Source organism: Schistocerca americana, chromosome 9 (genome assembly GCF_021461395.2).
Source record: "Schistocerca americana isolate TAMUIC-IGC-003095 chromosome 9, iqSchAmer2.1, whole genome shotgun sequence".
NCBI classification, from domain to species: domain Eukaryota; kingdom Metazoa; phylum Arthropoda; class Insecta; order Orthoptera; family Acrididae; genus Schistocerca; species Schistocerca americana.
The window spans coordinates 146,757,082-146,775,202 of NC_060127.1; the positions used below are offsets into that span (position 1 = coordinate 146,757,082).

General features: G+C 44.6%; 1 protein-coding gene across 1 annotated transcript; it reads left to right on the forward strand.

Annotated features, from left to right (window-relative positions):
- The first annotated feature begins 360 nt into the window (after nucleotides 1-360).
- On the forward strand, nucleotides 361-17,773 carry LOC124550754 (cuticle protein 16.5-like). The gene is made up of 3 exons (XM_047125477.1): nucleotides 361-399; nucleotides 6,916-7,015; nucleotides 17,403-17,773. Exons 1-3 carry the CDS (start codon nucleotides 361-363, stop codon nucleotides 17,771-17,773), a joined length of 510 nt encoding a protein of 169 aa, XP_046981433.1.
- Nucleotides 17,774-18,121: the final 348 nt, after the last annotated feature.

Below are 18,121 nucleotides of genomic sequence, written 5' to 3' on the forward strand. Positions count from 1 at the left end.
GAAAAAGCGCCACGTGTGGAGAAATTTAAACGGTTTAGGAGCTGCCAGCTGCTAGCTGCCAAACTGCGACGACTTCAGCAGCCGCGCGCGGCAGGGCCTGTCCGCGCTAGGAGCGCCAGATGGCGCACCGCGCCGCGGCGCCGATGACGCGCACGTGGACGGCGCGCGGGCGCTTTCGCCCTGGCGGCGTCGGCCGGCGTCGCCTGCCAACGCGGTAAAAGTGTTTTTACTTTCCTCGGCTCTTTCTCCTCCCGCCGCGCGGGCCGTTTGATATAAAAGCTGGGGCCGGGCCCCGAGGCCACATCGCCCCCTTCGGCTCGCACCAGCACCTCTCCGCTCAAGCACCGCTCAGCAGCAGCCATGGTGTCCACCGCCCGCAAAGCCGCAGTCGCCGCTCTCGTAAGTGTTTCACGTTCCCTCACAGGTCGCCATATTTTTATACTGTTTTCTTGTGTATTTTTGTTTTGGACAGTTATCTGGGTACGATATTGCAGTGCCAGTATTATTCCAAATTACGATGCAGTGTTCCTTTCGACATAGAGCCCAGTACGTTGTCCTCGATGGTGAGTCTTCATCGGAGGTGAGGTTATCATCTGGAGTGCCCCAGAGATGTTGTTGTTGTTGTTGTGGTCTTCAGTCCTGTGACTGGTTTGATGCAGCTCTCCATGCTACTCTATCCTGTGCAGGCTTCTTCATCTCCCAGTACCTACTGCAGCCTACATCCTTCTGAATCTGCTTAGTGTATTCATCTCTTGGTCTCCCTCTACGATTTTTACTCTCCACGCTGCCCTCCAGTACTAAATTGATGATCCCTCGATGTCTCAGAACATGTCCTACCAACCGATCCCTTCTTCTAGTCAAGTTGTGCCACAAGTTCATCTTCTCCCCAGTTCTATTCAATACCTTCTCATTAGTTATGTGATCTACCCATCTAATCTTCAACATTCTTCTGTAGCACCACATTTCGAAAGCTTCTACTCTCTTCTTGTCTAAACTATTTATCGTCCACGTTTCACTTCCGTACATGGCTACACTCCATACAAATACTTTCAGAAACGACTTCCTGACATTCAAATCTATACTCGATGTTAACAAATTTCTCTTCCTCAGAAATGCTTTCCTTGCCATTGTCAATCTACATTTTATATCCTCTCTACTTCGACCATAATCAGTTATTTTGCTCCCCAAATAGCAAAACTCCTTTACTACTTTAAGTGTCTCATTTCCTAATCTAATTCCCTCAGCATCACCCGACGTAATTCGACTACATTCCATTATCCTCGTTTTGCTTTTGTTGATGTTCATCTTATACCCTCCTTTCAAGACACTGTCCATTTCGTTCAACTGCTCTTCCAAGTCCTTTGCTGTCCCTGACAGAATTACAATGTCATCGGCGAACCTCAAAGTTTTTATTGCTTCTCCACGGATTTTAATACCTACTTCGAACTTTTCTTTTGTTTCCTTTATTTCTTGCTCAATATACAGATTGAATAACATCGGGGATAGGCTACAACCCTGTCTCACTCCATTCTCAACCACTGCTCCCCTTTCATACCCCTCGACTCTTAGAACTGCCGTCTGGTTTCTGTACAAATTGTAAATAGCCTTTCGCTCCCTATATTTTACCCCTGCCACCTTCAGAATTTGAAAGAGAGTATTCTAGTCAACATTGTCAAAAGCTTTCTCTAAGTCTACAAATGCTAGAAACGTAGGTTTGCCTTCCTTTAACCTTTCTTCTAAGATAAGTCGTAGGGTCAGTATTGCCTCACGTGTTCCAACATTTCTACGGAATCCAAACTGATCTTCCCCGAGGTCGGCTTCTATCAGTTTTTCCATTCGTCTGTAAAGAATTCGCGTTAGTATATTGCAGCTGTGACTTATTAAACTGGTGTCTCTACATAAATGATCTTTTGGATAGGGTGGATAGTAATGTGCGGCTGTTTGCTGATGATGCTGTGGTCTACGGGAAGGTGTCGTCGTTGAGTGACTGTAGGAGCATGCAAGATGACTTGGACAGGATTTGTGATCGGTGTAAAGAATGGCAGCTAACTATAAATATAGATAAATGTAAATTAATGCAGATGAATAGGAAAAAGAATCCCGTAATGTTTGAATACTCCATTAGTAGTGTAGCGCTTGACACAGCCACGTCGATTAAGTATTTGGGCGTAGCATTGCAGAGCGATATGAAGTGGGACAAGCATGTAATGGCAGTAATGGCGGATACTCGTCTTCGGTTCACTGGTAGAATTTTGGGAAGATGTGGTTCACCTATAGATGCCTTTCCTGTCACCACCCCTTCTCCCTGAGATTCACTAAATGTAATCCATTAACAAAGGAAGTCCCTTACGAAACACTCGCTTGACCGAAACCTGAAAATTGCTCCACAATATGAGATCCGTATCAGATAGGACTAGTAGACGAATTAGAGAAAATCCAAAGAAGAGCAGCACGTTTCGTTATAAGTTTACTTAGCAAGCTCGAGAGCGTCACGGCGATAGTCAGAGAACTCCAATGGCAGCGAGGCTCTCTGCATCACGGCGTACTTTACTGTTAAAGTTCCAAGCGCGTACATTCCTGAAGAGTAAACCAATATATTACTTCCCCGTACGTATATCTCGCGAAAAGACATGAAGATAAAATGAGGAAGATTCAGAACTTCATAGAGGCTTACCTGCTCCCTTGAATCGTTCGCGGCTGGGACAGGAAAGATGATGATGATAATAATGTTTGGTTTGTGGGGCGCTCAACGCCCGTACAAAGCCCAATTTTCACACAATCCAATTTTTTCACATTCCAATTTAACCACTGTCACGAATGATGATGATGAGAACAACATAAACACCCAATCTCCAGGCAGAGCAATTCCCCAACCCGGCCGGGAATCGAACCCGAGACACCGTGATCCCTAGGCAGCAACTCTAGCCAGGTAGGAAAGAGGAAAAGCGACAGTGGTATACGAAGTACTCCCCGCCATACACCATAAGGCGACTTTCGGAATGTAGATATAGCTGTAAATATGCAAGTGATTAGCATTTCACCTTAACCACATAGGACAGGTGGGAGTAGCACCATATACATTCTGTGCATATGGAAAGATCACGCAACGGGTTGAATATTGGTTCTTGTGACAAAGTTGTGTTTCGTGCCTGGCGGGACTCTCCCAGTGCGGCAATGTAATTGCTGCCGTTCACATAAAGCAGTTTCATTAACAGTGCACACCATCTCTTCTGAGTAGCTATACTGTTCACTCAGATTATGACTTGTCAAATGACAGCGTAGATGTCATTCCGCCATGCAAACAGTGTACAGCGCCAGGTTTGCCAACATTGGAACTAATTTGTTTTCCAGCGTAAATCTGTTCCGCATTAACGCATGAGCAAATCTAGCAAGATTCGCTCCCATACAATTATAGCGGGCTGTGGACCCCAGTGAGCAGCTGTACTTTAATTTGAACCACCCAGTAGCTCCAGGGTTTCTGAAGAGGAGTGCACATAAACTACAAGACTTGGAGAAAATAGTCAAAAAACAAGTGGATAGAAAGTCTCCGCAAGTTCTTAACCAACAAGTGATAAATACGGACACGATTTGTGATGCGACAAAGATCAGCAGTACAGGTAGTAGGGCATGTGTGTACAATTCACTGACGCCGCTGCTGCCGGGAAGTAGCAACGAGAGAAGCCCGCTTTGGAAATCTGTTCACTGGGTTGCCTACCTGCAGGCGCGAACTTTGAAAATACGGAGCGGATGTTTTGTCCACCTGTTCTTCCTCGCCTATCCCAACTGGAGCACTCTAACTACACCACGTCGAGAATTGCGAATCGAAACATGGACAGATGCTCTATCCACTGATATTTCTCATATTTCTCTGGCTTGTACTTCTCGCGCAGTCGTTTTCCGAAACCTCGGAGGTACTTTTCGTTGCGGGTAAGCCTTGCCCCTACCCATCCGTCAACCACCATGGCACTCGAGGGAAGCACTCACGTAACTATTAGACAGCCTTCCTGCAGAGAGACGCAACTCGAACAGATCCGTCCGGCCACCAGACGGCATCCCAGGCGCCGACAGAGGTTTCTGGCACCGTGGATTTATTCTCCTCTGTGGGCCACATGACAATATTGTAGTGCCTATTGCACCCTAGCGCCCGAACTGTGCTTAGACTGGCGCTCGAGCCACGACGAGGAGTCACTCCGAGTGAGCTTCTTGGGCCAGGCGCCGTATGCTGTCGCATTACATCAATCGGGAACTCACTTTGGCGCCACCGCAAAGATGATGCTATGTTTCATGCCAGTTATCAGCTAGTGATCACTTATCTTCGTTTCTACCCTGGACCTGACTGTGTTTAATCATGCTGGAACTTTGAAACTGAAATATCCATCTGGGATTTTAACTCGTGCTGTCTAAAATTGTCAAGATCTTTAATTTGGAATGTCCCGTCAAGACTTGGACTGTAGCTAGCACGGTGCATTGTGCATTTACTATTTAGAGATACACTGAATCGCCAAAGAAACTTGTATAGGCATGCATATTCAAACACACAGATTCGTAAACAGGCAAAATACGGCGCTGCTGTCAGCAGTGCCTACATAAGACAACATGTGTCTGGCGAAGTTGTTAGATGCGTAACTGCTGCTACAATGGCAGGTTATCAAGACTTAAGTGACTTTGCACTTGGTGTTATAGTCAGCGTACAAGAAGATGGGACACATCATCTCCGAGGTAGCAATGAATTGGGGATTTTCCCGTACGACTATTTCACGAGTGTACCGTGAATATCAGGTATCAGGTAAAACATCAAATCTCCGACATCGATACGGCCAGAATAAGATCCTGTTGGAACAGGACCCACGACGACTGAAGAGAATCGTTCAGAGTGACAGACGTGCAACCCTTCTGCAAATTGCTGCAGATTTCAATGCTGGGCCATCAACAAGTGTCAGCATGCGAAGTATTCAACGAAACATCATCGATATGGGCTTTCGGAGCCGAAGGCCCACTCGTGTAGCCTTGATGACTGCACGACACAAAGCTTTACGCCTCGCCTGGGCCCGTCAACGCCGACGTTGGACTGTTGATAGCGGGAAACATGTTGCCTGGTCGGACGAGTCTCGTTTCAAAATGTATCGTGCAGATGGACGTGTACGGATATGGAGAGAAACTCATGAATCTGTAGATCCACCGTGTTAGCAGTGGACTGTTCAAGCTGCTGGAGGCTCTATAATGGTGTGGGGCGTGTGCAGTTGGAGTGTTATGGGAGCCCTGATACTTCTAGATACGACTCTGACAGGTGACACGTACTTAAGCATCCTGTCTGACCACCTGCATCCATTCACGCCCATTGTGCATTCCGACGGACTTGGGTAATTCCAGCAGGAAAATCCGACATCGCACATGTCCACAATTGCTACAGAGTGGCTCCAGGAACACCCTACTGAGTTTAAACACTTCCGCTGGCCACCAAACTCTCCAGACATGAACATAATTGAGCATGTCTGGGATGCCTTGCAACTTTCTGTTAGAGGAGATCTCTACCCCGTCGTACTCTTACGGATTCATAGACAGTCCCGCAGGATTCGTGGTGGTCAGTTCCATCCACCACAACTTCAGACATTAGTCGAGTCCATGCCAAGTCGTGTTGAGGCACTTCTGCGTGCTCCCGGGGCCCTACACGATATTAGGCTGGTGTACCAGTTACTTTGGATCTTCAGTGTACTTCATGCTGTGGGTAAGCCTTGCCCCTACCCATCCGGCAACCACCGTGACACTCGAGGGAAGCAGCCACATAACTATTAGGGGCCAACCTCCCTGCAGACAGAGGCAAGACGACCACGATTCGTCCTGCGACCAGACGGCATCCCAGTCGCCGATAGAGGTTCCTGGCGCTATGGACCTCTCCTCTTCTGTGGACCACGTGACAGAAAGTAGTGCGTACTGTTTCCTGGCGCCCGAACTGTGTTTAGGCTGGCGCTCGAGCAACGATGAGCAGTTCGCTCCGAGTGTGCATTTTGGGCCACGCGCCGAATGCTGTCGCATAACATGAATCAGGAATTCACTTTGGGGCCTCTACAATGAGGATGCCGTGTTTCATGTCAGTGATCAGTTAGTGTACTTGTAAAATTTCTTGTCTTCGTTTAATGGTATTGGAACTCTGAAACTGAAATATCCTTCTAGGATTTTAACTCGTGCTGTGTCTGATTGTACATAACTATAATTCGGTCTGTTAAGACTTGAACTGTAGCTAGCACGGTGCATTGTGCATTTACTACTTAGTGGTATTTTCCAGCAGCGTTTCTTTTCTTTCAAAAGGCCTTCTGAATTCAGGCGATATTTATGTTCATTCGTTTTCCAAAGAAGTGATTGTTTTCATTCAGACCTTTGGCCTCGCTAATAATTTTACTATTATTTCAATACTTCGGAAGATACTTTCTTTTGAATCCTGTTTATTCCTTATTCGAGATGTAATTGTCATCGTCAAGACTAGCAAACCAGGCTTATGGATGATCCTATATATACGTAGATGTAAATGTTGAAGCCTTGATTAGTCCTGTTCCCAGGTGTGTCTGTTTCTGCTTCGGGTCACATCTGTAATTACCATGCGATGATCTTGTTTGTGTGTGTGTGTGTGTGTGTGTGTGTGTGTGCGTGTGTGTCTTTTGAGATTCTATGCTCCTATGATTCTGAAAGAAATGGGATTTCCCACGTTTCCAAACGTCCTCATCAGTGATTCTACCTACATGCAACACACCACCACATTTCCTAAAGTGGTGATCCTTTATACATGTTCAAGTGTGTGTGTGTGTGTGTGTGTGTGTGTGTGTGTGTGTATTTCATGACTCCATGCTGCTGTGATTCTGTGACAAGTGGGGATTTGCTGTGACTCTGTGACAAGTGGGGACTCCCCCGTTCCGTTTCCAGATGTCGCTGTCCGTGCTCCTGGCCACGTGCGACGCGCAGCTGCAGTTCCGCGACTCCAAGCCGAAGAGGGGCATCGCCTCGCTGGGCTACGGACTACCAGGTCAGTACTCGCGCCCTGCAAATCACTTCTGTAGCGGTCTACAGTCCACACATCTCTCTGTGCTAGTCTGGCCTGTGCAAGGCTCTCCATTTCTACATTACTGCAGCGTACTTCCACTGTAGCGATGCCACGGTCTACCTCTACAGTTTGACGCCCACACTTTTTCACATCACCTAAACTGACAATTCTTTGATGCATCGGGATTGAACCGTCAATTAGGGCGATTCACAAACAACAACTTAAATACACATCTTATTCCAAAAACGTTATCGTGGAAGTAGGGGCCAGGAGGTGCTGGTGAAAAAACACACATTGATAAGGTTATCTTTTATTTTAAAAAGCTTTCAGTAATAAATTTTGTTAAGTCTGGCATTTGTTTAAAAAAAATTTTCCAAACATTTTCAAATAGCTTGACAATTTTCATTATCAGAAGGAGATTACCAGGTATGACATTAACAACTTGCCAATAATGAGATTTTAGTATATATATATATATATATATATATATATATATATATATATATATATATATAAGACAACACTTAAAGAAACTCTTAAAAATAGCTCTGTGTAAGGATATTGCAAGATTTAACGTTAACAATAGGAAATTTTAAACTTGTTATACCAATAAGGGAACAATTCCAAAAACAAACTTTAAGTAGCTAGCTTGTACTAAGCAAAAATAGTTGCCTCTCACCAGTTACAAAACTTATATTTGTTACAAGATAAATGTGAATAAGCCAGCACACAAACTTTCACATTAAAGGCGGTACCCCAAAAACAAAAAATTCCTTAGCTCGATGAGGGTGTGACACGTGTAAAGGGGCCCAGATCGCAATAGGCGGAATAGTTATTGGTGGTCTACAGGGCCACAGCAGATCAGCCCCAAAACTTCCATTACAAGCCGCCACCTCCCCGAGATACTCAAAACCAGAAGATGTAGCAAGGGCGGTGCCTGCACAGATTCCGAACCACAGAGACCAGCGACACCAAACCTGAATCACCCAATTGAGGTGTGAATGAAAACGGACCGACCAAGGAGCAATTACCACACTCCCATGGACAGGCAAACGAAAACTGTGGTGGGAAGACCCCAACAAAACCACTGGTGAAGAAACTCACACACTTCACAAGAACTTGAAAACCAGCGCCGGGAACATGTCGCACTTCCAAATTCTCGTCATAGCCAACCGCTGCCAGTGGTTTCACGGCCGATAAGAAGACTTACGGTCCCACGCGCTGATCTCCTGCACCACGGCTTCTAAGCTTCATAAGCCACGTACATGCGTGTGAGGCAGACTCAGCCCCTGACAGCCAAGAGGCCGGCCAAAGCATGTGGCGAGCAGTTGAAGACCCCCAACAGCAGGGTCCCGCTCGCGCCACCACCTCTCTCGGTCACCGCCCAGTACCCACTCCCCGATCGTCACGCGACCCTACACTTGCTCCACCTCCCGCCAGAGGGCGGTAGCGATCCAAACAGCGCGCCAAACCGAAAGCGCCACCGCAAACACTGGACGCGAAGCGAAAGCACTCCGCCTCGCGTGCTTTTCGAAGAGCCGGACACGACTACGGCTCGGGGATGTGCACTAACAACTGATTCCTTATTTTAGCCAACTGTTTCGTGACTTCCTCTTTTCCCCAGTTTTATTCAGTACCACCCCACTGCGTAGAAGACATCTCAGAATTATTGAGATCCTTGGGAGAGTTGAGTGGTTTGCTAGATACGAGGCGTGTTTTTTTTATAAGTAAGGTCCGTTTTGTTGTAGACACTAGTAGTTCGCGTGCATACCGCAACGAGCGCGTGCGTCGTGTACCGGCATGCCTCGGAACAACTGTGCTCTGTTTCAGCTCTGTAGATAACCTGTACAGCACTGTTCTGTGCTTTCAAAACGTTTAAAACTATCAACTCGCCCGCCGCGTGTGAGGTTCGCTCAGTGATATGGTTTTTGTCAGCAAGGAACCCGTCTGCTGCAGAAATTCATCGACAGATTTTCGAAGTGTACGGTGATACTGTTATGAGTGAAAACAAAGAGCATAAGTGGGTACGAGAATTCAAAGATGGCCGTGACAACGTCCATGATGAGGACCACTCTGGACGCCCTTTTTTGATTACAGACGATTTGGTGGCTGCAGTTGAAGCGAGGATTCGTGAGAACAGGCGCTTCATAAATAACAGGTCTCTCAAAAGAATTTCCTGACGTGTCGAGATCAGTCCTTTACAACGCTGTTTCTAAACACCTAAAGTTTAGGAAACTGTGCTCCCGTTGGGTCCCGAAACTCCTAACAGAGGACAACAAAAACCACACATTTGAGTGTGCGATGAAGTTCTTCACTCGTTATCACGAAGAAGGTTACGGCTTCTTGAGTCAGATCGTAACTGCAGACGAAACATGCATTTCGCGTATCACGCCCGAATCGAAGCAATAGAGCATGGAATGTAGACACACACACTCGCCTGTAAACTGTAAAGGTGAAGGCCAAACAGACTCTGTCCCAGCGCAAAATCATGGTGTCGGTGTTTTGGGATAGGCATGGTGTTTTGTTGGTCGACTTCATGCAACGAGGAACCACTATCAATACAGAAGCATACTGCCAAACCATACGCTGAGAAAGCTAAGCAGAACGTTTCAAAACAAAAGACGCGGCATGCTGACAAAGGGAATTGTCCTTCTCCATGACAATGCAAGACCTCACACTGCAGGTCAGACCCGCGATTTATTGGACAGTTTTGGCTGGGAAGTTTTGGACCACCCACCCTACAGTCCTGACCTTGCGCCGAGCGATTACCATCTGTTCTTCCACCTCAAACAACACCTCAGTGGCAACCGTTACAATGATGACGACGACGTGAAAACGGCAGTGAACTCTTGGTTATCGGAGCAGACGGCAAGTTTTTATGAAGAGGGTATTTTAAAATTGGTTGAGAGGTATGATAAGTGTTTGAACAAACTTGGCAACTATGTCGAAAAATAGAGTGACGTATGCACTTTCTGAAACTAAATTTAGTTTTTTGAAATAACTTTTCGTTGTGTACTTATGTTCAAACGGACCTTACTTAAAAACACGCCTCGTATATAAGACAGACTAAATACCCTCAGACTTAAGGAAGAAAATAACAGTTCCAGCGTTAAAGAAGACAAGGTGTGAATATTATTGTGCCATCAGTTTTATAGCTCATTGTTGCAAAATACTGACGCGTGTTACACAGAAGAGTGGAAAAACTGATAGAGGCCGATCTGGGGGAACATCATTTTGTGTTCTGGAGAAATGTAGGACCACGTGACACAGTACTGAACCTACGACTTATCTTAGAAGATTGAGTGCAGAAAGGCAAACCTACAATAACAGCATTTGCAGATCTAGAGAAAGCTTTTCACAATATGGACTGAAGTGCAACCATTGAAATTTTGAAGGTAACAGGGATACAACACAGGGACCAAAAGGTACTTACAACTTGTAAAGCAACCGGACTGCAATTATAAGAGCCGATGGTCATGGAAGGGAAGCAGTGATTGAGAAGGGAGCGAGGCAGGGTTGTAGTCTATCCCGGATCTTATTCAATCTGTGAATCGAGCCAGCTGTGAACGAAGCCATAGAGAAATTTCGAAAGGAAAGTAAAGTTCAGAAAGAAGAAATAAAAACTTTGAGGTTTTCCGATGCCATCCTATTTTTGTCAAGGACGGCTAACGATTTCGAAGACAGTTGAACAGAATGGATAGTGTCTTGAAATAAGGTTATAAAATGAACAGAGAAAAAAGTAAAACAAAGACAGTGGAATGATGTCTCATTATGTCAGACGATGGTGAGGGAATTACAATACGAAACGAGACTTTAAAAATAATAGGTGAGTTTTGTTCTTTGGGCAGCAAGGTAACTGATGTTGGTCGTAGTAGGGAAGAAGTAAAATGCAGGCCGGCAATAGCAAGAAAAACATTTCTGCAAAAGAGAAACTGGTGAACACCTAATATAAATTTAAGTGTTAGGAACTCGTTTCTGAAGATATTTGTCTGGAGTGTAGTCTTGCATGGGAATAAAATATGGACAATATACATTTCAATAAGAAGAGAATAGAAGACCTGAAAACGTGGTATTATAGAGGAGTGCTAAAGATTAGATGGATAGATGGAGCGGCAACTGGGTAGGTACTGAATCCAGTTGGGTAGAAAAGAAATTTATAGCATAGCTGGACTAAAAGAAGGGATCAGTTGTTGAGACCTATCCTGGGGCATCAAGGAACTGTCAATTTGGCAAAGAACGTGTGTATGAGTGGGGGGGCGGTTGGGGGGGCTGGTAAAAATTGTAAAGATCAAGGCTTCAACACCGTAAGCAAGTCGAAATGGATGCGTATGTTGCGCTAGTTTTGCGGAGATGAAGAGGCTTGTAAAGTACAGAGTAGCACGGAAAGCTCTATCAAATCAGCCGTCGAATTAAAGACCACATCAATTCAATTCCTTCCTTAGTTATTTGACCTATCAGTCTAATTTTGGATATTCTTCTGGGGCGCCGCATTTTAGAAGCTTCAAATCTCTTCTTGCCTGTGTTGCTTATTATACAAGACTACAGCCCTAACAAATACTTTCAGAAAAGACTTCCTAGAGACACTAAAATTATATTGGATGTTAAAATATTTCTCTTTCTCAGAGAAGCTTTTCTTGCTATAGCCAATCTGCAGTTTACATCGTCTATACTTCGTCTGTCGTCAGTCATTTTGCTGTCCAAGTAGCAAAACACAATTACTACTTACAGTGTCTCACTTACTAATCAGCATCGCCTCACTTAAGAGGACCTGGACATCATGAGGGCCCTCAAAATGTACAGTTTTTATTTAGAAAAATTCTAAAGATACATAACTAATGTATATTACCTCTCATTTTCGGACATAAATGGCTTTGTAAAGAAACGCAGGGACTGAATGCCTAGCTGCCATACTGCTGTCAAATACAAAACCTTGCCCATAATGTCTAGTTATTTAATTCTGGCGCCGCTGTTTCCATAGCAACTCGGGTGTATAATAGCCTTGAAGAATATATCGATTTACTATGAGCAGGGATTTGTTGCACTCGGTCTTTCTGCCGATACAAGTAGATTACTTGAGTTTGCTTATAACTTTCGCGTGCATTCGTGTTGAGAACTTGTTGTTGCGACTAAGTATTTTGACAATTTTACATCATAAAATGCCAGATACGAAGAAGTTTCATTGCAGTCGTATATTTTCCGGTGTTGTTGGAAATCGTAAAATTACGGAATTGTTACGCCGCAGCCAGGTGATATTAGGCCTAAAAGTTTCGCTGAGTGCATGAAAAAGGAGGCATAATAACAAAGAAAAGAAGGAAAACTAAATAAAATGAAAAGGACGCTTACAATCAGCAAGATAATGGAGCTGGAATGTTTTGACATGTTTTCATTGAGAAAAAAATTACATGGAAATCTTAAGTTTCAATTTTCCATAATCAACAGTATTGCATCATTACCTCATCCAATATTAAGGCTAAAAATTGCATGAATAATAATATCTAGACAATGACAAACATTACTCAAGAATGTATTAAATATTTTAAGCTGGAGCATGTTCTTAAATAGTTAGGAGAAAACATTGACGTCTAAAAAAATATTTTTTAAAAAATATACAAACAACAAATTGGTAAATTTTCCTAGTTTACTACTTTGACAAGTTAATAATTAAAAGAATAAAATTTGCTTTGACTTTCTATTTTAAATATCGTGAAAGTACAGTGTACCTAAAATAACAATGACACGTAGTTCAGTACGCACGATAAAAATCAATATTTACTCCACAGGGGAGTGTCGTACGACCGTTGCTATTCACAATATACATAAATGACGTTTTGGATAACATCGGAAGTTCACTGAGGCTTTTTGAGGATGATGCTGTGGTATATCGAGAGGTTGTAACTATGGAAAATTGTACTGAAATGCAGGAGGATCTGCAGCGAATTGACGCATGGTGCAGGGAATGGCAATTGAATCTCAATGTAGACAAGTGTAATGTGCTGCGAATATATAGAAAGAAAGATCCCTTATCATTTAGCTACAATGTAGCAGGTCAGCAACTGGAACAGTTAATTCCATACATTATCTGGGAGTACGCATTAGGAGTAATTTAAAATGGAATGATCATATTAAGTTGATCGTCTGTAAAGCAGATGCCAGACTGAGATTCATTGGATGAACCCTAAGGAAATGCAATCCGAAAACAAAGGAAGTAGGTTACAGTACACTTGTTCGCCCACTGCTTGAGTACTGCTCACCAGTGTGCGACCTGTACCAGATAGAGTTGATAGAAGAGATAGAGAAGATCCAACGGAGAGCAGCGCGCTTCGTTACAGGATCATTTAGTAATCGCGAAAGCGTTACGGAGATGATAGATAAACTCCAGTGGAAGACTCAGCAGGAGAGACGCTCAGTAGCTCGGTGCGGGCTTTTATTGAAGTTTCGAGAACATACCTTCACCGAGGAGTCAAGCAGTATACTGCTCCCTCCAACGTATATCTCGCGAAGAGACCATGAGGATAAAATAAGAGAGATTAGAGCCCACACAGAGGCATACCGACAATCATTCTTTCCACGAACAATACGAGACTGGAATAGAAGGGAGAGCCGATAGAGGTACTCAAGGTACCCTCCGCCACACACCGTCAGGTGGCTTGCGGAGTATGAATGTAGATGCAGATGTAGATGTAGATGTAGATGTAGCCATGTTGTGATCATGTGATGCTACTTTCCCAAACTTGGTCCCAAAATACCTTTCAACAACGATTGCTGATGATGTTTTAGTGTGTTCTATGACACAGTGAGCTTTTCCTATTGTGGGTGCCACCATTTTGAACACTAACGCCAGTGGTGAACAGCAGTTGCGAGTTATCATTGTTTCATTGCAGCCAACCTGAAATGTAGCAGTTAACATTTCAGTCTATACGTATATAGGGTGTTCGGAAATTCCCATTAGAAACCTCTGGGACTTGTAGAGGGGAGTGAGTACATAATATTGCGAATAGGAACCCATGTCTGGAAATGTACGGTTTCAATTCAGATGTGTAACGCCTCCATGTCTGCTAACGGAAAGAGAAAAGTCTCAGAGTTTCTTGACCTGGTATACAATACAGTAGACGGAATAACGTGTACTAAGTTAAGGTAGACATTTGATGTCACTCAATGTCTGCCTCCTGTAGAGACAGAAGAAGATTTGCTGGCTCGAGTACTGTCCACTTTACTAGAAACTGATGAGACACCAGGTGGGATGGAGAGTGTATACCAGAACATCCTTCGTAGGTATAATGTCTGTAACAATGTTAGAGGTCGCCACATCTAGTCACTGTTGTAATGGATCAGTACTGTTCTGTACATACAGCACGCTGGGTTCTTTTTTGTTTTGGAATTTTGTAAACACGTAATGTTTAAATGTTAATACGAACAAATGTGTTTATGTGAAAATGGATGTTACGTTACCTAATAATTGTATTGCGTCATGCTTAATTCAGTTTCTCAAGTGAAATGGATGAGTTAAATTTCTGATCTGAAACTGTCAAAGCGGAAACGGCACTGAACCGCGGTACTACTCAATTCTTTAGAAAATCAAAAATTACAATCTCACCACAGTTACTTCAAAGAAATAGGAAGCCCAGGGTCACTAGTGATGGGCGAGCTTGTGATTGTTTTACAATTTTAATTTTGCTCAAAATAGATTCTATTATAAACTTCAATTCGGACCTTTGCCCTCTTACTGATGCAAGATACAAATCTTTACTTTAATTGAATTACATAAACACGAAAGAGAATCATATTTTGCTTGCGCAACCAAAATCGTAGATAGTAGGCACGGTGAAATGATGAATGATAAACAGTCGTTCTTGTTTAACCATATCTCAACTGACTAGTAGCACTATACACTTCGAACCCAAAGTTACACAGCCACGTAATACCACAACTTCATTAAAGTAACAAAATCTTAAAGCTTAATAAAACTGAACTGCCCACATAAAGGTCCAGAGTGAAACACACTTATACTAAAAGTGCAAAGTGGGCCAACCAAGGTCGCAAAAGTGGCACACAGGAAAAATAACAAGTTGCGCATTCATTAAAGATACAAAAATGATTAACATAAGTGTTAAATAAGAATGGCTAGTAATAACTCAACCAGTAAAATGACTTACAGAAACGCTAATTTTAACTAAGTGGCCTCGCTTAACTAACGGACATAATGACTCAGAATGATTCCCAAATTGCACTTAACTTTGGAGATCGGCGTTAAGGCCCACAGCAGTATTTGGAAGCAAGCTAGGCGGTATATATTTATATATAGTCCAACCGGCCTCACAATGAGTGGTCCTGACGAGAATCCATAACTGCACAGACGCCAGGAAACGAGCAGACTTAACCAATGGCCTGCAGTACAAATAGATTGCAATGAAAACAAGGTCAAATCAGAGCCACACTGGAATATATAATAAGCATGCCCCCAAATTCTTATGGAGCAATACTCTAACATTACCCGTCTCCCAGTAAATTAGCAGGAAACTTAGAGATCAATTCCAGTTGCCTTAAGGCACTTTCAACATTAAATAAGCATACCAAATCCTGCCGTAACAAATGATTAAACCATTAACTCCACGGCTGCCGGATGCGTACACAACCGCAACCAGTGCCAAAGCGGTCAATATTTCCTAAAACAAGTTAGAATTTGCATGGAAACCACTCAAAACATACACTCCACAGATGATGAGAAACGAAATGAGGAACATCAGCCTCCTTAAAACATCCACTGTGGAACGAAGTTCAGAACCATGCCACAATAAGTTTCAACAATCTTCTTAGTTGAACACAGAATAAAAGTCATACGTTACTTGGAGCCTGCTAATGATGAGCTGGGAAGCTGTTCAGCGTGAGACGACGAACCCACCGCAGTTCTGCACGTCAAGGTCCCCAATGATTGGCAGCGTACATCCGGCGCGACAAAATACAAGGGCGGCGAGCACGGCGAGGCCAATGCACGGTTAGGGACGCGGGCTTGTTTTCAAGACAAGTTGGCTCGTAGAACGCCGGCCGGAGATTGCCACGTCATACGTTCACCCGGAAAACCGTGGTGTGTGTGTGTGTGTGTGGGGGGGGGGGGGTAGATAGCAAGACAGCTGAATATCGATATCAGTGATACAAGTAGAACACCCTACCGCCAGTCGCCATGGCTCAGGTACCTTTCCAGGCATGAGTTCCTATTCAAAATATTATGTACTCATTACCCCCTACTCGTCCTAGAAATCCGTAATGGGAATTTCCGAACACACTGTATTTCATAAGCAAAGTGATTGCTTTAGTCGCACCCTGTATATACCAGGTGATCAAAAAGTCAGTATAAATTTGAAAACTGAATAAATCACGGAATAATAGAGAGGTACAAATTGGCACACATGCTTGGAATGAAATGGGGTTTTATTGGAACAAAAAAAAAAAAAAAAAAATACAAAAGTTCAAAAAACGTCCCACAGATGTGGGATCAGAATAGCAATAATTAGCATAACAAAGTAAGACAAAGCAAAGATGATGTTCTTTACAGGAAATGCTCAATATGTCCACCATCATTCCTCAACAATAGCTGTAGTCGAGGAATAATGTTGTGAACAGCACTGTAAAGCATGTCCGGAGTTATAGTGAGGCATTGGCGTCGGATGTTGCCTTTCGGCATCCCTAGAGATGTCGGTCGATCACGATATACTTGCGACTTCAGGTAACCCCAAAGCCAATAATCGCACGGACTGAGGTCTGGGGACCTGGGAGGCCAAGCATGACGAAAGTGGCGCCTGAGCACACGATCATCACCAAACGACGCGCGCAAGAGATCTTTCACGCGTCTAGCAATATGGGGTGGAGCGCCATCCTCCATTTGGGTTCTAATAAAACCCATGTCATTCCAAGCAAGTGTGTCAATTTTTACCTCTCTATCTACATTATTCCGTGGTTTATTAAGTTTTCAATATCTAGACAATGACTTTTTGATCACCCGGTATGTTCTTTGTCCAAAAGACGTGAAACACACGTCAATCCTCGGTCTCGGCCGAGCACTGATTGTACTCATCACATTAACTGAGGCCGGCCGGAGTGGCCGAGCGGTTAAAGGCGCTACAGTCTGGAACCGCACGACCACTACGGTCGCAGGTTCGAATCCTGCCTCGGGCATGGATGTGTGTGATGTCCTTAGGTTAGTTAGGTTTAAGTAGTTCTAGGGGACTTATGACCACAGCAGTTGAGTCCCATAGTGCTCAGAGCCATTTGAACCATTTGAACATTAACTGAGGTCTGAGCCCACCCTCGTCAGGTTAAGGAGGCAGTACAGCGAGGCGCGAGTAGAGCTTACTGAGGAATTGTCTCTCTGCAGGCGTGGCCGTACCAGCAGCAGGCTCCCTGGTGGCGCCGTACAACTACTTCTTCAGGAGCCAGCCGGCGCACTACGCCGCCGCAGCGCCCCTTTCCCTGGCCGGCCACTACGCGGCAGCACCTGCGGCGCCGGCCTACGCCGCCCCGGCGCCCGCCTACGCCGCCCCCGCAGCCGCCTACGCAGCCCCCGCGCACGCCTACGCCGCCCCCCACGCCGCATACGCCGCCGCGCCGGCCGCCTACTCCGCCGCCCCCGCAGCCTACGCCGCTTCCCCAGTCGGACCGTACGCGGCTGCACCCGCGGCTTTCGCCTCCCCTGCGGCAGCGGCCTACGCTAAGCCGGCTGCCGCGGGATACGGCTACCTGGGCTGAAGACTGTCTGCCGGCTGCTCCAGCCGCCGTAGCGGAGTATCTTCCTCTCCGAGTTCCTCCTGTCGTCTCAGCGTAATCTTTCTTTTTTTATAACTGCAATATTTATTGTACCTCAGTCATCACAGCGTCCCAGAAGGGCTCTGGTTGCTTGTTGTACTTAAATAAAAACTTTATACATAATACCAAATACAATTTTTTAATTTTGTTATTAATACTGCAAACTCTACTGACCTTACGACCCATCTTAGAAAATAGATTAAGGAAAGGCAAACCAGCGTTTCTAGCATTTGCAGACTTAGAGAACGCTTTTGACAACGTTGGCTGGAATACTCGCTTTAAGCTTTTGAC